The sequence below is a fragment of the Strongylocentrotus purpuratus genome, unplaced genomic scaffold (assembly GCF_000002235.5).
Source record: "Strongylocentrotus purpuratus isolate Spur 01 unplaced genomic scaffold, Spur_5.0 spur5_scaffold_8, whole genome shotgun sequence".
In the NCBI taxonomy this organism is placed as follows: domain Eukaryota; kingdom Metazoa; phylum Echinodermata; class Echinoidea; order Camarodonta; family Strongylocentrotidae; genus Strongylocentrotus; species Strongylocentrotus purpuratus.
Genome location: NW_022145614.1, coordinates 21,888,475 through 21,913,440, shown reverse-complemented (window position 1 = coordinate 21,913,440; position 24,966 = coordinate 21,888,475). Strand labels below are relative to the sequence as shown.

Below are 24,966 nucleotides of genomic sequence, written 5' to 3'. Positions count from 1 at the left end.
AATGTTTTCAGCACCTTAGAGGAGCTGGGCTAAAGCCATGATAAGAATACTATTTTGTAAGCATATTGGACATTCCTTGGGATGGATATGTGCTCAATGAAAATGTAGTTTTCATCATATACTATACACAGAAATCCATGCTCACTTAAAATAAAAAATCAGCTTTGAAAAATCTACAAAGATCAACTTAACTTTTCAAACGCAAGATACACTGTAGCCAAATTTTTGTCGACTGAGCTGTGACGTTAGATCACAAAATGGAACAGAAAGTTAAACTGCGGGTCTACTACCTAAAAAGAATGTAACAAAGATATCTGAATAACAAAGACTCACTGTTTAACCATAAATCATTGATAAGTGAGCGAATTAGATTCGAATTTGGAGACAACAGTGATTTTCTTGTTTGCAGTAGATACATCATTGATAATGACAGATCTACGTAGATCAATGCGATTTCACAAAATCTTTTCTTCCAAAGCCGATGAATGGCTCGCATTCACACCGGCAAATCGGATGTGAGTCATGAAATAACAACGGAAGCCTAAATGTATTTTCTTTTGAAGTATTGAAGAAATAAAGAAAAACACCAAACTAATTCAGTCATTCGCCCATTTCTCCAATCCTATTCCCAATGTACTTATTCAGGGCTATTTAACAATAAAAAATTGTTTTGTCAGGCAACTATATAACATAACAAATGGAAACATGACGTCACAATGGAGCCATTCATGATTTCTGCAAATCCCGCTCTCTTCCATACGAAAGCTTCCCTCCAAATCTAGATGAAGTAAAAGATAAATTTCTCGAAAGTAGAAAAGAAGAAAACAAACTTGCAATGGAAAGGGATACTCTTTCAGTTCACTTAAACAAATGAGAGGCCTTGGAAGGTTTTGTGTTTTTAGTTTGTTGTTAATCTTTCTCTCTCTCTCTCTCTCTCTCTCTCTGCAGGGGGGATTTTTTCGCTTTTCAGAAGCGGTACTGTAACTTTATCTTTATTGGTTATTGACCGACTATATTTTTTCATATACAATCATTTTTTTCTTTTTTTTACTTCAACAAATAAAGCGTTTTTGGAAGAAAAAATGAAAATGAAATGACTAAGTACTTTATCATTATTATAATTAATACTATTATTGTTTTAAACGAATAAGGAAATGTATGAAGTAATTGTGTTTTATTTTGTTTTGAAGATGTACGTATCACTGTTGTTTAGCAATTGATGTTAATGAATGAAGCAGTAGAGAGATCTACATTCTCTCTTTCTTTGTTCTTTTCTCATCCTATCCCATTCTAATCTTCCCCTATGCCTATTGATTAAAATGACACTTTTTTATAACACATGTCTGTTATTTTCATTTAATATGTTAGCTTCTTACTTAATTTTGTTCTTCCTAATTTATTCATATGAAACTTTTTATATCATATATCTTTATGATTGTTATTATTTAATTAACTAGCTTGTTAATGGATTTTGTTTTATATACATGTTTGTCATCTTTAATTAGTTTTTCCTACGTATTTATTTATGTATATGTATTTATGATCTGTTTTATGTTTTTTACACGGACTTGCTGAAAAGCAGTCTGTTTAGGCTGATGTGAGTTTTACCGTGAATAAATAAATTCAATTCAATTCAATTTAACTCATTAACACCAATTGCTAACCTACAATGATAAGTAGAGTAGAGACTCGCCCTTGATAAGCCTACATGTGTGTCCCAGACGGAATAAAATACTCATAGGGATGACGTACATAATCACCTTGCTGGTCAGAAAACTCATTCATCACCACAGTGATCGTGTCATCGTCCTAATATCAATTAAATGGGACACTTGTGTTTTCACTAAAGAAGTAGGGAAGAATCAAAGTTGTTGTAAACATGGCCGTGATTCATTATAATAACCGGTGAGAAGGCATAAACCAGTGAAACGGTTAAGCGTGGGGAGCCTTCCCCTTAAAAGAATGGTGTAGTATAAAACTATTTCTCTCGGATAGTTATATCCTTCTTCTTCTTTTTTTTTTTTTTTGTTGCTCTTACCATTTGTGCGAGAAAGCGCGGCGACCAAGCATCAATTTTCGATACTTTTTGTACTTCCAATAGCTCTTTTCTTACAGTGCGTAACTTGGAATTGTTAGATATTTTTGGAGAGAGCGTAGAGATCTAGCAACAATATTTCCAAGCTTGAGATTCAGCAAATTAAAAAGCACGACACCGCGTATGATGTTGTAAAGTTTGGTCACCAAGTTCGCGCAAATTTTCCAACTTTCCAGGAGAATGTGTCCACCACGTTCCCCCGGGATCTTCGCCCCTGATTGTTAATGATTTGAAACAAACAACAAAATCAATTGAATGAAGAAATGGCAGTCCTCGCAATTGGAGAAGCAGGATTTTAAGATGTTAGAAAAATTCTGATAATTTTGTTAACAATTCGTTTTTTCTCATCCTCCAGCTCGAGTTAACCCTAAAAAGGCCGGGCTATTTGAGGTCTTAATACGGCCGGGGGGGGGGCATTATGCCGTCCCCCCCCCCCCCCAAGATCTCGGCCGTGAAACAGCCGATCGCCGCGAAAATTTGCACGAATGTCAAGTGAAGTGTATAGAATACTATGGTAAATTTATTTTTTTGAAAAATTCCCTTATTTGCATATTGATGGTTATTTTTGCAAATAAGGTCATAAAATTCACCTCTTTTTAGGAAAAATTACATTCCCATATGTTTTGTCCACAATTCACGAAAATGAGCGATTTTCGGGCTGACATGCAAAGACAAAAGGTCACGTGAATTTGTAACTGTACGTCCGATTTTCAAAACAATCGTTTTAAAAGATGCGCAAGACTCGAAAGAAAAAAGTCTGCGAGCGGCGGGGCACCATCCGTAAGCGTTCCCGAACAGTCAGATAAAAATCACGTAGGGGGTGGGGGCATAATGGCCCCTGGCCTTATTAGGGTTAAATGTTACACTAGATGCATCTGCAGACTATTTGCAGGTACGAAACTGTCATGTCAATGAATCTCACTTATTCATAACAGCACATAAAGTGAAATATATTAAATCAAATGAGCAGGTCCGAGATGGGGAAACGAATGAATAAACGTCTCACGACTTTTTTTTCTTCATTTCAAACATGCAGGTCAACTGGAAACCTGCCAATTCTTCATTAGCCTTTCGGAAAGGCGATAATTTTAGGTGCCATAACTTATTTTCATAATGTATTCCCATGCGATTTCTTTTCTTTTTTAATATAGTGACGAGTAATTTCATGCAGACACTTCAGAAAACTCGATATACTCTGTAAGGCAACCTTTTACATCTATTTTGGTGCTACCTTACAAAACATAATGTATCTATACAGTCAGGGGCGGCGATCCCGGGGGGACGGGGGGGGGACACGTCCCCCTCCCCCTCGATTTTTGTAGGGGTGGATCGTCCCCCCGGAAAATTTGAAAAAGTACACAAAAATAATGTACAGCAAATACTGACTAAAGACTGCAACACACTATTAAGCTTTGGAGGGCCCAAGAGTGCAGCATTTAGACAAATAAAAATGCAAAAATCTTCTGGCTCGGGAGCTATGCTCCCTCGCATAATATCCTTCAAAATGTACAATTAATATTGTAGAAAAATGAAGTGTGAAACAGGAATTTTGTTTGTTTTCATACTATAGTTTTGCTAAGAAATATAATTTACCTTGACCCCTCTCGTTCACTATGTTTACTCACTCGTGCTTTGGGCAGTCCCCCCCCCCCCCCCCCGATAAAATTCAAACGTGGTTTATTTCTAATTCGATACCAGTTACTAATTTACAAGTGTTACTGATTTTAATGATTTTCCCCAGGCTTCCGGGGGCTCTGCCCCCTGTACCCCACTAAGGGCCCTAAGGCTTGTCCCTGGTTACTCAGCTGACCATAATTAAATTCCTAAAATACCTGAGCTTCCGGGGGCTCAGCCCCCTGGACCCCACCAGGGCCCTAAGCGGGCCTCTGGATGGTCATCTGACCATATTCAAAAGCCTAACACCCTGAGCTTACGGGGGCTCCGCCCCCTAAACACCACCAAGGGCCCTATCAGGCGGCCCCTGGATGCTCATCTGATCGTAATTAAATGCCTAAAACCGCTGAGCTTCTGGGGGCTTCGCCCCCTGGACCTCAGTACGATTAGTGACCTGCATGCAAGTGTCACAAATAAGGTATCAAAATATGCTCATCTGACCCTTATTAAATGCCTAAAAGCTCTGAGCTTCACGGGGCTTTGCCCCTGGACCCCACGCCAAAGTTACACCCAACTTAATTGCTTTGCTCTATTTGATCGCAAATACTTTACCCTCCCCTCCCCCTCCAACTTTGAAAAACGGTTCCGCGGGGCCTGCATGTAACATCTAAGAGCGATGATGATACGGATTTTTTTCTCCCCTCCCCCCAAAAAAACGTTTTGGCTCATTACGTCATTCCTCCCTCGTTCCTCGCATATCGTCCCCCCCCCCCGGTCATGAAAAGAAATCGCCCCCCCCCCCTGTATACAGTAGATTTGCGGGTGCACCATGTGAGAGAGAGAGAGAGGGTTGAGGAGTCCTGAAAAGGACTCTGACTCAGTAATCTTTCTTGGGGGTATCTAAGATTAAAAGGCGGGAAAGGTGCGCAATATTGAATATACATTTTTAAAAATCGATTACGTGACGACCAATCTTCCAAATAGGATGCATTTTGTGAGTGAGTTTACATTTGACCACTATTGGAATGTCAATAACCACCTTTCAACGACCTAGAAGATAGATAAAACCTACCTAGCAAAATCCATATTTTGAATAAGGATGCATCTCTCAAAGAGTTACAGTAGATCAAGTTATACTAGGGGCAAATCAGATTTTGCGGTTCACGGACAGGGCAGAATTGAGGCATAGCGATTATCCTGACTGGTTTGTCCACTTGATTATAGATAATACTTTTCATAATTGGCTTCTCATTTTTATCTTCATTTAGCTTTCTGGTATTAGACTATTAATTTTTATTTTGTTTTATTTTTTCGAATTTGTTCAAAACTATTTCATCTTCATTAATATATTCACGATGTTAAAAACGTGTCGTTCTAAAGCCACTTTGTACATAGTTTAATTACAGCTTTAAGGTTTATTTTTTCTCGTATAGTTTCCATTTAAATTACAAGGGTATTCCAAAATGAATCCTTGTCTCCAAAATACGACATTCGAATTTCACCTGACTTTGACCTTTTTCTAAGAAATTTAGAACATTCAAGATTCAAGATTCAAATGAGGTTTTATTCACGACTTGTCAAAAAGTCCAAGACTAAAAATGCAAGTTTACATCAAACATACAATCATATAAAAAAGCATTCAAAAACATATATTTATATATATATATATAAGAAAACACAGCAAATGGGAAAGAAAAAATATATATATATATATATAAAAATGAATAAATGTTTACATCAAAACATCAAATAGGTATACAAATTAAAACAAATAAATAAATAAAAATAATACAAAACAAAAAATACACGATATAAAATATTGCTAGCAAAATTGAGTATGAATATGAAATGACACATATTTAATTTTATGACAGGAATGGGGAAGAGAAAGTGGGAAAGCGGTGATGGGTGTGTGTGTGTGTGTGTGTGTGTGCGTGTGTGTGTGTGTGTGTGTGTGTATGAGAGAGAGAGAGAGAGAGAGAGAGAGATGGGGAGGGAGACAGGTAGAGAAATTCCTCTCTCTCTCTCTCTCTCTCTCTCCCTGATAGATAAGTTGAGAGGTTGAGAGGAAGTGAGGGAGGGAGGAGCAGAGAGCGGCAGAGGGGGGGGGGGGATGATGGGAGGGTGTGAAAATATTAGAGAGATAAGAAATATAAAAGAGCGGGTGCTGTAGATATTGAGGAATGGTAGGTTGCAGGTTATTAAAGGTAATGCAAAGTTTGGGCTTGATACAGTAGATCAAGTTATACTAGGGGCAAATCAGATTTTGCGGTTCACGGACAGGGCAGAGTTGAGGCATAGCGAGTATCCTGACTGGTTTGTCCACTTGATTATAGATAATACTTTTCATAATTGGCTTCTCAATTTTATCTTCATTTAGCTTTCTGGTATTAGACTATTAATTTTTATTTTGTTTTATTTTTTCGAATTTGTTCAAAACTATTTCATCTTCATTAATATATTCACGATGTTAAAAACGTGTCGTTCTAAAGCCACTTTGTACATAGTTTAATTACAGCTTTAAGGTTTATTTTTTCTCGTATAGTTTCCATTTAAATTACAAGGGTATTCCAAAATGAATCCTTGTCTCCAAAATACGACATTCGAATTCCACCTGACTTTGACCTTTTTCTAAGAAATTTAGAACATTCAAGATTCAAGATTCAAATGAGGTTTTATTCACGACTTGTCAAAAAGTCCAAAGACTAAAAATGCAAGTTTACATCAAACATACAATCATATAAAAAAGCATTCAAAAACATATATTTATATATATATATATATATATATATATAAAGAAAACACAGCAAATGGGAAAGAAAATATATATATATATATATATAAAATGAATAAATGTTTACATCAAAACATCAAATAGGTATACAAATTAAAACAAATAAATAAATAAAAATAATACAAAACAAAAAATACACGATATAAAATATTGCTAGCAAAATTGAGTATGAATATGAAATGACACATATTTAAGTAATATTGACTGCCTTCTGGGCAATACGACATATATCACCCGAACCGAAGGTGAGGGTGATATATGACAAGTCGTATTGCCCTGAATTAGGCAGTCAATATTCCTATTATTAACCATATCAGACATCTAGAGCAAACAAGAAACTCTTACTATCTTATACTCTTAAATTATGTAGGCTACACAGGGTTTCCTAGCATTAGAAGTTGCAAAAACATTGTCAAACCAGCACTGTTCATCCAGTGTTTGACAGATTTTCGATACACTGCAAACAGTTTGCCTAGGGTGTGATTGTTACGTCACAATAGAGTTCGTGCAAAGTGCGCATTTTCTTATACACGATGCGCGATGTAAATTACAATAGCTGATGCGCGATGTAAATTACAACTGGCACTATATTATTGCTCACTAGTTTAACACGCATTTTGCCATTGACTTTTCAGAGCGGGCTAAAATATTTCTCCATTGGTTTACTGTATAACCTATATTGCCCGCCAAATTACACACAAACCCTATTGACTCTTCTGAGCGGGCTAAAATATTTGCGCATTGGTTTACTGTATAACCTATATTGCCCGCCAAATTACACACAAAATCCCATTGACTTTTCTGAGCGGACTAACTTATTGTAATTTTGTTGACTTATCCATCAAACCTTGAGGGCAATAACTTTTAAAAATTGCCCTGCTCAGATGTCTGATACGGTTAATAATTAATTTTATGACAGGAATGGGAAAAGAAAGTGGGAAAGCGGTAATGGTGTGTGTGTGTGTGAGTGTGTGTGGGTGTGTGTGCGTGTGCGTGTATGTGTGTGTGTGTGTGAGAGAGAGAGAGAGAGAGACAGAGAGAGAGAGAGAGAGAGAGAGATGGGGAGGGAGACAGGTAGAGAAATTCCTCTCTCTCTCTCTCTCTCTCTCCCTGATAGATAAGTTGAGAGGTTGAGAGGAAGTGAGGGAGGGAGGAGCAGAGAGCGGCAGAGGGGGGGGGGGGGGGTGATGGGAGGGTGTGAAAATATTAGAGAGATAAGAAATATAAAAGAGCGGGTGCTGTAGATATTGAGGAATGGTAGGTTGCAGGTTATTAAAGGTAATGCAAAGTTTGGGGGAAATTTGAATGGATAGTAATTCTTCACAATTTTTATATATTTGGACGCCCCTGTGGATTTATTATAATCAGTAGTTTTTAGCCCCTAACACACTTCTGCTTTCGAGACATTGAATAATAAAAAATTCACCGGTGCTCCCGGTAAATTTCAAATATTTCAGATAACGCCTAAGGCCATTCCAAGGTAGCTGCGACCATGAAAATCTCAGAATATGTAATTCTGATATATAATTTCCTACCGGGAATAGCAAATCGGTCGATTGTAGTCGAGAAACATTGTTTTAAAGGTAAAGTATTATCAGTCTTGAGAGGGCACTATACAACATAAAGAGTTTATTATTTACAATTTCATCACGTAGACTCGAATTCAACCGCGACAACGATCATTGAACCGTTAAATCGCATAAGCTTCCAATATGTTCATTTGAACCAAATTCATGACCCCATACCAAAACTTTGTAATACCTTTAAGGTCAAATAGTAGCATATCTTGTTACCACAATACATACTCAAACTGAAGTTAAAGGTAAAGATCAGTTTTGGAAACGACCCCCTCTCAAAAACTGAAATGGAAGCTCTTATTACCAATCATGTGAAAGAATATGTTTTGACTAATACGTGTTGATACAAATTTTGCCGAGAAACCGCCTACTAATTGATATATTTGGTAAATTATTATATCTATTTGGACCTGATAGATATCGCGCACGTGTCGCGTAGTCCCATAAACATCTTTCTGTGTACAGTGCTTGTAACTTTACCAAGGCTGGGCCAAATTTCTTATCATTTTGATGATTCCAGAACCTTGCAGTACACACCAATACTTATATGCTAGATGATCAACCTTTTCTGATCGATTCCACAACGTTTCTTTCAATATGCGATCTCATGAGCATAACTGGTCTTTATCTTTAAGGGTTGAGAATTCCCAAGATAAGGACGGAATATCGCCACCCTATATCGCGCAATAAATCGCTTATACAACGAATTCATAAATCGTGCATTTCCAGCACTTGGAAACAAGGAGGGGTGAGATCCCTACCCCGAGCATTAATGAAGACTAATGGGTAATTGAATCATAAATATGATAAATTAATCCCCAACCTATGAAACCTGGGAGCTTTTTTCTCGGGTGATAACGGAAGGGGTAGGAGAATAAATGGCATCCTGTGGTTCACCAATTGCTGACACCCGACACATCCCCTCTCGTGAAGATTGAAAGGGGAACAAGAATTCTCTTTACATGTTACGCACCTATTACGTACTTATCATTTTGAGCTCATTTAACTTTTCAAGGATTTTTTTGCTCTACTCGGAGACCTCAAATGTGGCTGAATATCTTGCATATGCTATCACGAAAAGATTTAATTATTTATAAATTGGAAATGAATGTATTGCCTGGTACGTGGTATATACACTGTCGTTCATAGAGCTGGAAATTTTTTGTTTTACCCCAATTTACGGAATTATTTTAAAAATAATTTATTCCTAATAGATCAAGATAATAGTATACATTCTCAGATTTATTGAATAATAATTTGACAATGTGTGTTTTGCGTGACCGCTAAAGCATGTGTATGCTACTATGCTTATCAACTAGGGGAATCAACTCTGGCCGTCCAGAGGATTTTTTTTATGTTGGGGACCGGGGTAAAATGCAATAAATTATTGAAAATTTATTGCATTTTTTTTAATTTTTTTTATTAATGGAAACTGTCCCCCTACCCTAGCCCCCGCTGCGTACAGTCATGGTTCAGTGACAAAGCAATGGCCTCGTAACTGTGAGGCCCAAGGATCAAAACCGTGTCGATGTGCTATATTAGTGCCCTTTTGTGGGGCATTATTCCTCATGAATGTCATTTATGACTTAAAGGCGTAGGTCCCTTAGTTGATAAGCATAGTAGCACACACATGCTTTAGCAGTCACGCAAAACACACATTGGCAAATTATTATTCAATAAAATCTGAGAATGTATACTATTATCTAGATCTATTATTTTTAAATTATTTTTAAAATAATTCCATAAATTGGGGTAAAACAAAAATATTCCACCTTTATAAGCGACAGTGTATATGAGCGACAGTGAATTATAGCAAATTTAACATCGGATCGATCAAGGGTACGCCTCACCCCCCCCCCCCCCCCCTCGTTTGAAGACCTTCTCCTTCCCTAAAAAACACAATCAAAGAAAACTCTAGTTGTAGTATGCTAACGTTAAATGGGGCTGCCCGAATATAACCGGCGAAATCCCGTCCAGAGGAGGAAGAGGAGGTGGTAATGTATTCATTACGCGGAACTTCCCATACCTGAAGGACCGCTATTCATAATAGGATAAGAGAGGCACTATTCAAAGGAAATAAGGACTGTTATTCATAAGGACCGCTATTCATAATGTGAAATGAGGGTCACTATTCATAATTCACATTGAGGGTCATTATTCGTAAGGACCGCTATTCATAATACGAAATCGGGGTCGCTATTCATTAACATGAAGAAGGGGCGCTTTTCATAATTTACAAGTGGGGTCACTACTCATAAGGATCATAAGGATCGCTATTCAAAATACGAGAAGAGGGTCGCTATTCATAAAACGAGAAGAGGGTCGCTATTTATAATACGACCCTATTTCGCAGCCCCTCTTCTAAAATGAATATCTGGATACCCCACTTCCTGACACTGGTTAAGGACAGCCAGGTGAAAGCCAGATTCTGGGTAGACATGGAATTGAAACGCACGGATCCAGTCAAAGAAGATGAAGGACAGGATAAGAGATCTTAGTCACACTTGACCCTGGGACATGTGGAAATACTATGGGGGCAATCGAAATCAAGACGAATTTCATCTTGCGATTTACACCCAGTTCAATTTGTAGCCACTGATCTCTACGGAAAAAATCGTATTGATCAGTGTTTGTAGACTGTGCTTGCAGGCTGTGATATGATGATCAGCTTTATACCACCAATCACTTATCATGAAATGTTTATGCACTGAACATGATTTATGAATCGAACAGACGAACTGAAGCTTTTGTTTTCGTCTTTCACCCATCAGATTAAATTACAAAAATGACCCAAAAGCGGAATTCAAGCAATGTAAAAGGGATCTAAATGAAACAATCCCCACAAATTTCCTGCTATGAGTGCAAAATGAAATGCTTTGATATACCATTTTGACCCCCTCCCCCCCCCCCCCACTCAGTGTTATTTAGGATACGCATATGCTTGTTCCCTCTTTATGAAAGCACCCCCTATCTGAGGAGTGCCAACATTTCCGAAGCCCCCTTTCGCGGGCTTTTCCTGCCTTGGAGACCCCCCTAAATCATGAAAAATGCTCAATGTACCCCCCTAAATTCGGAATAATTTCTCAGGAGTCCAAAGAGATGGAAGAAAAAAAAGAAAAAACACCCCCTTTTTAAAGATATCTCCAGGTGAAAAGTTAATACACCCCTTTTTTTTTTACAATTCTCGGGCCGGACTTTGTCGCACGAAAAGTACCCCTTCACCAGACATTTTGTGTCATTCACGTGTTTTTTACACGTGTTTTTTCCCATGGGGGGGGGGGGGGGCGGGGCAGCCCCCCTCCCCCCCTGGATCCGCCACTGCGCACGGTCGCCTTAGTAGGTCCATGGTGCGTCCCTGTGGCGGCCGTAGGTTTTTGACAAATACTACGGCAGACGCAAGGTAACCGCTAGGTGCCCGCAAGGCGGCTTAAGGGGGAATATACAACTACTGTGAGGCCAGACTGATGCTACCGCTTCACCCCTGGAGTATATACAACGCAAGGCCATCGTACGCCAGACGTACGGTCGCCGTGGAACCGCTCTACGGCATGGCTACGATGTGTCTAATCGTATACGGCAAAACTAGAAATGAAAACAGTTATAACTCCGCGTTATAATCCCACAGCGATCCGTACGGCCTGAAAAGATAGGAATATGCCCTAGGGTGACTCTGAGGCCACCACAGATCTTCTGCGGCCGCCGCAAGTATCTCTCGATTTCGGGGGCGTACGGCCGCCGTATCCTAGCCGTAAAGCAAATGTGACTTAGGCATGAGTAGAGAAAAAATAAACAGAAAAAGATCGCCCGGGCACCGTCTGGAGCCCGCACGGGACCCGTACGTTGCCCCTGGGGCCCTTCACGGGCTTTTTACTGCCTAACGGTCAGACGTGCTCGTCATTGTAAAAAAAATCTTGTTCTACCGCTGCATATCTGAAAGAGGATTAATACTGGTGCCTACCGCCCCCAGCCAATCGTTTCAGTGCATTCTCAATGGATGAAATCATCTACATAGGTCTATCTACATTTGCCACTCTTAACCTAGGTTTTAAATGGGTATCTGGTTGGATGTGCAAGGTACATGCGATAGGCATTATGTGCGCTTGTAAAATGGCGCGTGACCGGAATATCCCGCACAAGATAGTGCCGATTAGTAATCGATCCAATGACCGGGGTAATCCACTGCCTTTACTGTTTCCGTGTCGGGCGCCCAATTAGCTGAGAAAATAACACATCCTCAATGCTAATACCTCCTTGATCTTTACCTTACCTTTCGATGGGTGCATTTTCGAAGCTCGCGCGATTAGTGGAGTACCGCGCTATGTGTGGGATGCATTAATGTACTATGTCCCATTTGCAGGCCAAAGGTTAAATTCCAACGACATTTGAAAGACAATACTAATTTTGAACCTCCCTCAAAACGAAAGTGCTTGAAAATGGCTTTTAGTGGGAGAATAACGACCTTTAGTTGTCGAATCGACTTAAGTGATTGCAATCACCCTTAGGTGATTGATAGTCTGATTTCCATACCCTTGTACCGAATGGTCGTACGTTTTGTGCTTCACAAAGAATCAATCAGTGTGGATTTGGCCTTTGCAAGTAGTGAGATCTGGATGTAGACAAATGCTCATGCACCAGTTACAGCTATGTTATTACCTAAAAATAAAAGATGTCAGTCAGTCACTCAATAGTGTCTGACAGGGAAGTCTAGAAGGTAGACGGGTTTCCCTGCATAATTTAAATACTAAGACACTGCTAATGTTTAAATTTCACATAATTCCTGCAAAGTTCTACAGAATTTGATGTTGGCTGCAAAAGGGACATAGTATCTTTAAGAAAGGAGGACAAAGTGGATAGAAGAATGAAAAATACAAAATTGGACAAAATCTGGAATATTACCGGGGAAATAATAATTACAATGTAAAGCGCAATGCAAATGCGACTATTATAATTATTATTATTATTATTAAGACCACTTACCATTTCCTCCATATTAGATGCTGGGCCGGGAGTCCGTCTTCTGTATGAATTATGCATATCAAGAAGACGTTTCTTGTGTTTGTTACTTAGTGGAGTATACTCGCTCCGTAGATCTTTCCGTTTCTTAGGCTTTTTCTGTGAATGAAACAAAATTACAGAGATTTATTGTTAAAAACAGCAAATGGTAATAACAATGATAATAATAATGGTCATGATAATAATATTAATAGCCCACGCAAAAATGTGCTACAACGCCACTTCCATAATGGAGTATTCATACTTCAATTTCCATTGTTCAAATGCATGCAGGGAAGTGGTAAATTAATCACCTAGATATAGCAGGACAACATATAAAAGGGCAGTAAGTGAAGCATACCATTTTGAAAAATAACATTGTTTTTTTAATTTAAAAAAAAAGGTTTAGCGCGATACACATACATGTAACACTATTGATTTATCAATCAGTTCTATATAATTATATATATAATATTTAGGTATAGTGTTATCAGATATCACGTAACATAATCTGCATTAGGTGTAGATGTACAGTGACCTCGTTTTGTAACATAAGTCATTTTCCCAATCAAAGGGTACCAATCACTATAACATATAATTTGCTCTGTATGTTAAAGGTTCCATGCCGCTTTACTTTATTACAAATACGAGTGTCGTACATTACCTGTATAAATAGATATTGCAAGATGAAATGCATTTCAATAAACATAAAAATATGGACGTCCCACCTTTGTAAATACCCCCCCCCCCCCCTCATGCTGTCAAATATGTCATCTTTTAAGTTCGTATAGATTATATAACCATTGTATTGTGAAAATTAGAAGGAACAAATGTATTGAAAAATTCCACTAACCTCAAAATGAGGGCTTGAAATAATCATACCTCACACAGTGCATAACGAGCCCAGAGTACTATAAGTGGTTTAAAATAAGACATACATGGTAATACAGGGTTTCATGTTAGATCTGATAAATTTGAATGATCAAGAATCAAGAAATATTTTAGAAGATTTATACAACTTGCAATCTAAGAATTAAATTGTCCGTATACTTTCCATACATTTCAAAGATTTAGTGGGTGAAGTAGTAATACCAAATGAATCATTCAGAATTATGACTTCTTGATGCGATTACATATTAAACAAAGAGAATGATCATCAAAATCAGTGAATCTAAATGATTTATTGAAATGTTGTATCGAAGAATGCTTTATGAGGTTGTACAGTTTTACAATAGTTTATCTACTAAGCAAAGCAGTAAATAGCATTAATCATGCATGGCTTGTATTGAAATTTAGTTCTCTTGCCGAGATGCATAACCTGCAACATTTTTAAAGTTTCTATTTGCATTTTCTGACATTTTCACCTTTTTTAAAGTAAATAATTTTACCTTTCGTTGCCATTAGCCATCTCAAATCCGTTTTTATGTGTGATTTCAGTAAGTCATACATGATTGAATGTTTATGGTATATTGAATAAATCTAGTCATCTGATAGGTCGAAATTGGAGTCGTGATTTTAACCATGCCCGTAAACAAACGAACAATTGCCCGTTACCTGGATGAAGGGCAATAGTTAATGAGAAAGATGCCCGTTGCCCCCGGGTAACAGGCCGCATAAATACATTTTGCTGAGATCCCCATAGGTTTACGTGTAAAAAGTTGTTATGTGCGAGCGCGGATACCATACAGTGATTTGTGTCTGCGATTCCCGAATGATCGTTCAGGCAACTTTCCAGCCAGGGGCGTCGCTAGACTTTTTCAGTGGTGGGGGAGGTGGTGTAGAGGCCACCGATTACCGACAAATACATTAATGCCAATGTCCACAAATTTAAACCCTATAAACCCGGGGTCAGGGGGCCGGGGGCTAATTTGTCCTACCAAGAAGTTGCTGGTAACTTCTTGGTCCTACGAACTAACTATACCTGCGCCTGCGCACATGGTCTTCCCTTGACATCATAAATATACGGTTTATTTCGTCAAAACTAGTCAGCATCGTAGCTAAGAAATGTGCAACTAGTATGAGCAACTATTCGGTGTGGCGTAATCGGAAAGCGCACTGTACACAAATCTCCCGGGTTTGAAGCTCATTGCGGCGATTTTTGAACCCCTTTTTTCTTTTGCTGATATTATAGTAAGGTTGACAATGTCAATCATCCTGCTATGATGTAACGTCCCCTTGAGCCTGTAGAAACAGCGATGCCTCTCAAAGCAGTCAATATATTTATACAATTCGTATTTAAAGGTATCGACCAGTTTTGGAAACGCCCCCCTCTCCAAAAATGAAATGGAAGCTCTTATTACCAATCATGTGAAAGAATATATTTTGACCAATACGTGATGATACAAATTTTGCCGGGAAACCGCCTACTAATTGATATATGGTTAATTTAATAATTATCATATCGATCCGGCCTGAATAGATACCGCGAATGTACTTCAACATTGAACATTTGGGCATATATTTGATTTTTGCGAATTTAGGTTGAAGTATTGCCAATACTATATACAGGGGTGTATATATATATTCAATAAATGAATACAAAAATAGATAAAATAATTAAATTTACAAATATTTATATAAAACGCTACTGCAAAAAATAAGAACGAAAGAGGAAGAGGTGAACGAATACCTATTCTCAAATATCTGTTAGACAATGACACCCTTATTCCTCAATGAAATCAAGTTGGTTTTGAAAGAAGTTCCGTTATTCTGATAATCAATAAAACAATCATATGGATAGATACATGTAGTCGCTTGTAGTAGTTCCTGACATTATTTTCTTGACACGAGAAGGTACTCATTCACATAGGAAGTGTTTGTGGCATGGCGTGGATGCCACAGGAGGGAAAACATGAATGCGATCATGACTGACTGACCTTGTAATTATAACTATAACCATGGTCGGGAGGATGAGGGGGAAGTGGGAAAGGGGGGGGGGGGTTCTCCCCCTCTCTCTCTCTCTCTCTCTCTCTCTCTCTTTTCTCTATCTCTGTTTCCCTTTCTCTTTCTCTCTCTCTCTCTCTCTCTCTTTTTCTCTCTCTTTATATTTTTTTTCTTTCTCTCCCATCATCCCCCATTTGCGAAGTGTGAAAGAACTCACAACTTGAAATAATCTTGTAATAATCTTCGCATGCAGATTGGGAACTCGAAGAGAATTTAGAAAAAGACTTTTGGTATTTCCATTGCCATCGGGTGTTATCAATCGGTTATGTTCATTCGGTCGAGTAGAAACGGAAGGTACCGTCTCACTGTCAAAGCGCTCATAATAGTTCACGCAACTTGGGCGTGAATCGCCCACGTCTTTCGGATATATGAATAGAATTGTATACTGGGCATAAACGGATATTGCATTTGTGACGTTACAAGTTAACGTCAAATAACTAAATTCGCTGTAATGGACGGAACGTAAAGTATCAGATAACGACCCAAACAGTCATTGAAAACCAAGTTTCAGTAAGCCCGTTGCACACAATAATTGGCGTGATCTTTGAAGCATCGTTCGAAATGCGAATGAAAAATAAACAGTTCAAACGTAGCTTTGATTTACTGGCGCATGGACTAATTTGAGGGATAGGCTTGATCAGCACATGAAATAACGAGTATGCATTACATTTATTTTACTCTGTTCTTTGGGGGCTTGATTTGATTTGTATTCTTTTTCGAATGAGGTAACCGTACATATTTTTTAGTAACTAGGTCAAGGGCGCAGACATGCTGCGTCCCTCACATTCGTAACATCGCTACAGACACGCAACATAGCTTGGAGTTTATGAGGGTTATAATATGCAAAATGTCTCAAGATCTTGAGTGCAGTTAAATGACGTATTTTATTTCAGTCTTTCTCCTCATGATGCAGCATATCAAGGTCATTTTCTTTATGTATATTCATCTATGTAAGAATAATCACGATAATAGTGATGGCAACATGCCGTACTTGTATAAGTGATATTCAATATATGGAACAAAGTATCACTCTTTGCTGTTCAAAAATTATTTGGAAATTAATTCGCTTCGTCTTTACTATTTTCTTATTGATTCTATCCCTGGAAAAAGTCTAAACTATGTTTAGATTTTAGTATAACCAGTAGCGTATCGAGAAATTGCCAAACGACGGCGGGGGAGGGGCACAATGTATATGGGCTACCCTGCGTGTCGTAGACCCTTTGCAAGTATGCAATCCCTGCACTGGTACCTGATGATTATATAAAGTTAACAGCCATGCTAGAGCTTCTATCAAGCACAAATCAAGCTAACAGAAAGTTTCCATCTTTACCTCTTTTATCCATCCACCATTATTTATAGTAGCGAATAGAACACGCACCGATACCTGGGATTTGCCTAAATAGGCCCAATATTTGTTCGTGTCTGCAAACGATTGATACGTCAAGAAATAAATAAACTCTTTGTGTTCTGATTTCATTTCCTTCGACTTCCAGATGTTTCGTCCCTTGTCGACTTGAATTCATCAGAAGGTCGAGAGCAAAATTCTTTCCAGTCTTTCCTTGCAATGTTTAGATTCCCAAACGTATCTGAGGTTTACCATGAACTCATTTTAATGCAACATTTCCAGTTTGGCTCTTATTCAAGGCAATGAATATGACTCGTGTTAGCAAAACTGGTTTCAACTCAAAATCACCCGCTGACATCACGTCAACCATGAGCGATGTTAAACAAAATCGAGAAGCGTGTTGATTTTCAGTTTAAAGGGGCGTTCACAAATCACTATTTGACGGTAACCATAGTTATAGTTACTGTAATATTGGGACACACCTCCTGCGAGATAATATCCTAAAACTAACCAAATTTCCCGACTTCAACGCTGGACCCGACACAAAAACTAATCCTAACCCTAACCCTAAACCTGACCTAAACCTCAATTCAAACCCTAATCATAACCTTATAATCTTTTTAGAAAATAAATCATTACCAGAGGTGATGTCGGGTCACGGTATGCTATATTACACATTGTTTTTTTAGTTGGTCTCCTGTTGAAAAGGTGGGGGATGTGTATTCGAGCCTATACAAATTGATGCTGGAGGCTCACATGCTGGATAAATTTGTTCTTTTGTCTCCCTCCCCATTAAAACTTGGTTTTGCTGTTCACAAATACGCCCCTACTGTACGCCCCCCCCCCCAAAAAAAAAAAAAAAAAAAAAAAAAACTATACGCCCCTTATGTAACGAGGCAACGGCGTCCGTGGTTTTCTTCGGTCGAGTCGCGCCTGTGTTCGAATCGTTGATTATACAAATCTCATCAATTTAAGTTTGATATATCACCTTTGTCTTCCAATTATGTGGTCTGTTTTGCCAAATATGAATACAATAATGCGGCACCCCCCTTATTACATTAAGGAGAAGAATAAAAAAAAGGTCACTTTTTAGTCAGTATGAAGCGATAAAAACTGTTCAGTACCAACAAAAAATCACACATTCAGTATGGGGTGGACATCTGTATACAAGATGGCTGCTGCTGCTACTATCCGACGTGATATCATGCATGGATTGTGACGTCATCGATGACGTCTTGCCCTTTAGGAATAAACGACAGATCATTTCTAATTCTGAGAGTGATGTATTGGGGTAACCGGTGGAATTGGTGACATTACAAAGTGTGTTTTGACATGACCATGGCCGTTAAAGAGCATCAACTGATCTATGACAGCGGACACCTAGCTAAGGCGCCCCCCCCCCCCCAAGTGGATTCTAGTTTACAAGCCTCAAATATACTTATCGCTCTTTTAATTTAGGATGTTCGAGGTTTTATTGGGATACAGGAAGATATGTGCCTGTTTACATACAAACATAGTGTTGGGAACTTGGGTTGGCTCTTATGCACGAGTTATTCGGTCAGATATCAAGGAGTTTAATGATAATGATATTTCTACAGAGGCAGCGCTCCCCACTTTTTCAAGTGCCCCCGAAGTGCCCTTTTTTACAAAGGAAAAGTTTCCCTTTTACTTCAGAAAGGTGTCTCTTTTTATTTCTATTAGGTGTCTTTTCCGTATTTGTATAAGTGCCCCTTTAAATGCTTCCTCTACCTATGATAATTACCCCTGTTCTAATCTGCGAGGTGCCCCTTTTACAAGTGTCCCCTTTTCCTTTGTAGTAAATGCCACTTTTCATCTCTGATGAGTGCCCCTTTTCAATTCTGCCCCATTTCCTATCTCATAAGTGCCCTTTTCCACTTCAGATTAATGCCCATTTCCCTTTGAAAAGGTGTCACTTTTCATCAATGATGGGTGTCCTTTTCACACCTCCAATGAATGCAACTGTTAAAATCACAATGTAATGGTATATACCAATGTCTAAAAATTGTTGATCTTCGCCATCCCTCCCCCCCCCCCCCCCCCCCAATTTGGGAATACGCTCCGCTGCCATCTAACAAAAAAAATACACCGACATAAAAAATGACATGACAAACACAAAGTTAAACTTTTGATCTTACTAAAAAATAAAGCCTTTGTTTTGTATTGACGTTAAAGATACTATGTCCCTTTTGCAGCTAACATCAAATTCTGTAGAACTTTGCAGGAATTATGAATATGCATGTGTATGTCCTATCTGCGAAATTTAAACGTTAGCAGTGTCCTAATATTCAAATTATGCAAGGAAACCCGTTTACTTGCTAGACTTCACTGTCAGACACTATTGAATGACTGACTTGCTTTTTGCCTTCTACATCAATATAACGCACTCTTCTTGTAATGGCCGAAATTAAACTGATTTAATCTTTGCGCAGCACAAAACGTACGATCATTCGGTACAATGGTCTGAAAATACTATTACTTATTGTATTGGTAACATCCCACTTAAAGGGAAAGTCCACCCTGAAATTAAGTTAGTTTTAATAGGAGTAGAAAAATGAGAGAAACAAGTCAGTGAAAGTTTGAGCAAATTCCGATTAAAAATAAGGAAGTTAGGATTTTTGAAGTTGTGATCAATCAAACACAAATTGGCAACTCTATGACGTATCATGCGAGCTCAACTTCCATTTGCTCAGTACTAAAAAAATCTTAAATTTTCATTTTCCCTCAAGAAAAATTTCAACCATACATGCACCCTAAATATAATAATTGCAAATATGTTTCTATACTCCCCCTGCACGGAACAAATATTCCGTCATCAATAACGAAGAAAACATGATTTTATGGAATATTATGCACAAAGCAAATGAAGGAGAGCTCGTATAATAAGTCACAGAGTTGCCAATTTGTATTTGATTGATCACAACTTCAATAATTCATAACTTTCTTATTTTCATTCAGAATTTGCTTAAACTTTCACTCACCTGATTTTCTTATTATTCTGCCTCTATCGAAACAAACTTATTTTTGGGGTGGACTTTCCCTTTAAAGACATTTTCAAGCCCCCTCCCCCCTTTTCTTTTTAGGGAAGTTTGAAATTAGTATTATCTTTCAAATGCCGTTGGAATTCAACCTTTTCATTTTTTGGCCTGCAAATGAGACATATACCTTGAAAAGTTTAACTCTGAAACATACGTATTACAAATACAGATGAATTGCTTTTGTTGTAATTTCGTGGAATGGGTATTTTATCAGTAGAATAAGTTTAGCAGAAGAAACTTCTAAAACATAACACAGATGCCAACGCCACGAAACAGAAGTAATAGTTCTGCACCCCTCCCCAGCCATGTATCATGTAAGGAGTTAAGTCCGTGTCATAAACTGTTAGTCACATAGAATCAGACAGGGCTAAATCCAGAACTTCTTGAATTGGGGAGTGCAATGGGTAGGGTGTCAGGCCTCATTAGCCGACACGATTAGGTATAGTTTTCTAAAAGGCAAAACAAAAATCCTCAAATGTACACGTATTTCAGACAACTATTGTGCGTATTCCGATGGAATTTTATGGCGGGCCGGGGAGAGGGGTTCACACCCCTTCCCTCCTCTGGATCACTCGAAATGCAAGACAACTGTGACAGCTTGTCAGATGAGATCATAACTCAAGCAAATCATCTAAAGTATATAGCTAACCAAAACTCCGATATGTCATGTCGCATCATATAATGTTTTGCGGAAGGAGAAATATGTTGGCCTATCTTAACCCCCTGGATGTTTTAGCTCGGGGGATCTATTCGGGGGTTCACAAGGGATTTGCACCCATACCTCCCTGAGAGTCAATTTCCATACAACATGTGTATAAAGTCCATCAGCGTATATGAGACTGGTTCATTTGACTGTTACGAGCAGGTGGTATTATTTGAATATGTATGGTAATATCCCCACATATTGAGACATTCGAGGGATGCCGCTCTAATGGGTCACCTTTTTTCCACCAAAAAATCCTTAAAACTGGGTCCGCTGTTTCAAAATTTCCAAAATGTTCGTGTTTGCATGGCAAACACCCGAAAATTGTGAAAAATAGGCTTTACTTCGAGAAAAATCCCCCCAAAATGGATAGGGGTTTCGAGGCTTGAGCGGTACCCCCCCCCCCCCCCCCGTCCAAATCAAATCTAAGTACCCCCCCCCCCCGGTATATACACAATCATGTACTCCTAATCTGGACAATGAGTCAAATGGGGATTTCATCATGTCATGCCTTTGAGACATCCCGGGATTAGTTGATTATTGATACCTTATTGCCATCAGCGAATACGGGTGCTTCCGATTTCAAAACTCAATAATGTTTCAAAACCGGTGCCCTATATATGCATATTGCATCTCTTGTGCAATTCATACACTGTAAAACAAAGTAAGTAGACTATAACTTTCTAGCATCTAAATACTAAATGTTTTTTTCCGCCGTTTGTGGACAAGACTGGCTATGCCACCATTCCAAAGCGGCGACAGGAATGAGGATCCCCCATCTGCCATCCTCTGCTGAACATCAACTTCTAAATCCACTCCATAATCCATCACGAACGGTCCCCGAATCTCACTGCATGGCGGAGAAGTAAATGTACATGTGCCAGCCTCAGGCCGTGTAGGCACTACATCTTTTAGAGCCAACAGTGATACAAATAAGCACTTTTTTTCCTTATATATATTGGTACGTTGGTTTTGACTTTATTGTTTTTAGACTGATGCAAATCTGTGCCGAAATCTCACCAATCCCCCCCCCCCCCCCCTGCTACCATTTAGTTAAAGTTAAAGGTGAGTTCTGGTAATGCGATTGCATTGTGAAAGAAAAGGTGTGGAATGGATCAGAAAAGTTGATCATATAGCATGGAAGTATTGGTGTGTAATGCAAGGTTCTGGAGTCATCAAAATCATCATAAATTTGGCACAGTCTTGGTAAAGTAACACTCACTGTACACAGAAAGATGTATATGGGACAACACAAATGGTGTCGGGGCTAGTACTATCTTGATTTCCTTATCTTTCTATGCTCCATACTCAGCCAGTATACATTTTCTTCCAAAATTGTTTGGCACATGACATTTATTTGTAATCTTGAACATTCAGTGTAAGTTTCGTTAGATTTTGTGAGAATTTTTTAATTTTTAATTTTTTAATTTTTTTTTTTTTAAACCAGAACTCACTTTATCTTTAAGACGCGCTCCTAGCCAATAAACCGGTCATGCCCCATTGACAGTTGTTTAATCATTGTTGTTTAATCATTGTTGTTTAATCATTGTCATTTATTAAGGCAAGTTGATGTTGCTTTATAAACTAGGCTATACACACAAGTATACCAAATACAACATGACTAGACGTTTCAAAGCCGCTTCTTTCAATAAGTCAGATTCAATATGTATGTGGCCTTCGCTATAATTTAGCTTCGTTCGATTTTTATTCTTTACGGGAAACACACGTTTTAATCAAAGGCTATTCTAGCAAGCCCTTCAAATTCCATATTACCTCGAAAGTGTAAACGAATTTTATTCATATTTCACGATAATAAAATCTATCATTAATTAAGACGAGTCCATCTGGTACACTTTAGTAATCAGTGTATGTAGGACAAGGTAACGATTTGCCTCTGAATATTGCCTCAAATGGAATCCTGGAATCCTTCGCAAACTATTCTAAAAGGAAATTGAAATCTTCTAAATCCAAATTCAAAGATGTATAGGTCTATATAAAGAAGGTGATTCATTAACAAAAAGAGAGGGGTAGAGGTAGTGACGAAAAGGAGATGGATGGTGAGAGATAGAAAGACATATGACAGAAGAGAGAGAGAGAGAGAGAGAGAGAGAGAGAGAGAGAGAGATGACTAGAGAAAAGAGAGAAAGCGAGGAGTGACGAGAGAAATTGAGATAAGAGAGAGAGAGAGAGAGAGAGAGAGAGAGAGAGAGAAATAGACAGTGGAGTGATCTGGAGCAGCAGAAGGAAGAGGGATCGAGAGAGAAAGTTAGAAACAGAGAGAAAGAAGAACGGTTGTGAAGACAGAATGATAAATAGAGTGCATGAATTCCCCTAAAGCGGACTCTCGCACGCAATCATTTTTTTCTGATGGATGGGGGACATGGCTGACTCTAACCAAGAATATCCTCCTCGCTCTAACAAAGTTCTTGCAACTAGACCCAGACCTGACATAAACATGAAATAGACGGATAAAAACGAATTTACTTGGCAGATCTCCATACTCAGTTTGCAAAAATTAACATAGAACACCATCTGACATTCTTGTTGTCATGTTGTCATGACTTCAAAAGGACGGCCAAAATGTAGATGGTATTCACTATTATTATCATTATTCTTAAAAGGTGCCTGACATCATTATCAGATAAGGGAATTCCCATATCCAAATAATAAATGAGAAATTAAAGCGATAATATAATGGGAAAGTTTATAATAAAATGAAGTTAATACGACAGTTTAATGAGTGTAGGCAAATTTTTGCCCCATATCTCTTATATTCTTTTTTCTCCTTCAAGAAGAGCTGTCCCAATGAAATAAAGTATGTGTTTACAGAACGAATCAATGACAGATAACATGCAAAAGTTGAAGAAACTTGTTATTTGTGTTATTAGACACTTGTCATTTTAACTCAGTTAATTTTTGTGTGTTTTTCCTATAGATAAAAAAAAAAAAAAATTTTTGATAATTCCGGCGCATCACTACTAATAATGACTGTTTTGAGAAGAGCGGAGAACCCAAATTAGCAATTATAGGGAACATGTGGCGAATATCTAAAGTAATGAAGATATACATGCCGTTTCTTTAAATGAAAAAACAATAGAAGCAGAGGCCTAATGCAGTTTTGGTTGAAGTTGCTTTAATGAATATTTAGACACATTCAATCAAAACCGCTCCAATTATCACTTGAAAACGCTATGAAATTGCCTTTGAACTGTTTGAATTAATTATATTAAATGAATAAGATGTTAAATAAATAAGTAACATATTTCAACAAATATATATATGGTAAAATCGATTCACTTAACAACCTGCGTTGTAAATGCCAAAAGTGATGTTTATTCAACATCCTATCGGATTGATGTGATCTCCAACCAATACCCCAGTAACACCGTCAATTAAACGTCTCCAAATCGACCAATAGTTCGGGGTAATGTAACTTTCTCTTTGGCCTGTTGTCGAGCTGTTGTCAGTCTTGAAGGTAAGACTGGAGTGCAATGGCACCTTAGTCCCTCCATGTGAGTACTAATAGATGTATCAGGTTCTTGTTCCATTTTTCAGCAGCAGTCAAGTTCAGGAGCAGGACGGAAGCCGGGATGACTATGGAATCTTGAACAGTTACAGCTGTTTGATATGGATACCTCATTCTAGATACTGTCAATCAATCATCAAATGACATTAACCCTATTCAATCAACCCGAAGGCGAAGATAAACGACTTTTCGACTTGTCGTTAGTTGAGTGCCGTGTAAAGCAGCGGTGTTGACAAAAATACATACACAATCAATCAACTTACTGTCTTTCCGCAGAAAGTAAAATACGTGAAACTGAAAGGCAGTTTCAGCAAATGCAAA

General features: G+C 38.3%; 1 protein-coding gene across 1 annotated transcript in view; it reads right to left on the bottom strand.

Annotated features, from left to right (window-relative positions):
- Positions 1-24,966, bottom strand: part of LOC764722 — an 83,498-nt gene that overhangs the window by 46,529 nt on the left and 12,003 nt on the right. Inside the window, exon 2 of the mRNA XM_001201179.4 lies at positions 13,058-13,192. Within this exon, the coding sequence (XP_001201179.2) occupies positions 13,058-13,192 (135 nt within the window). The remainder of the gene's footprint in view (positions 1-13,057; positions 13,193-24,966) is intronic.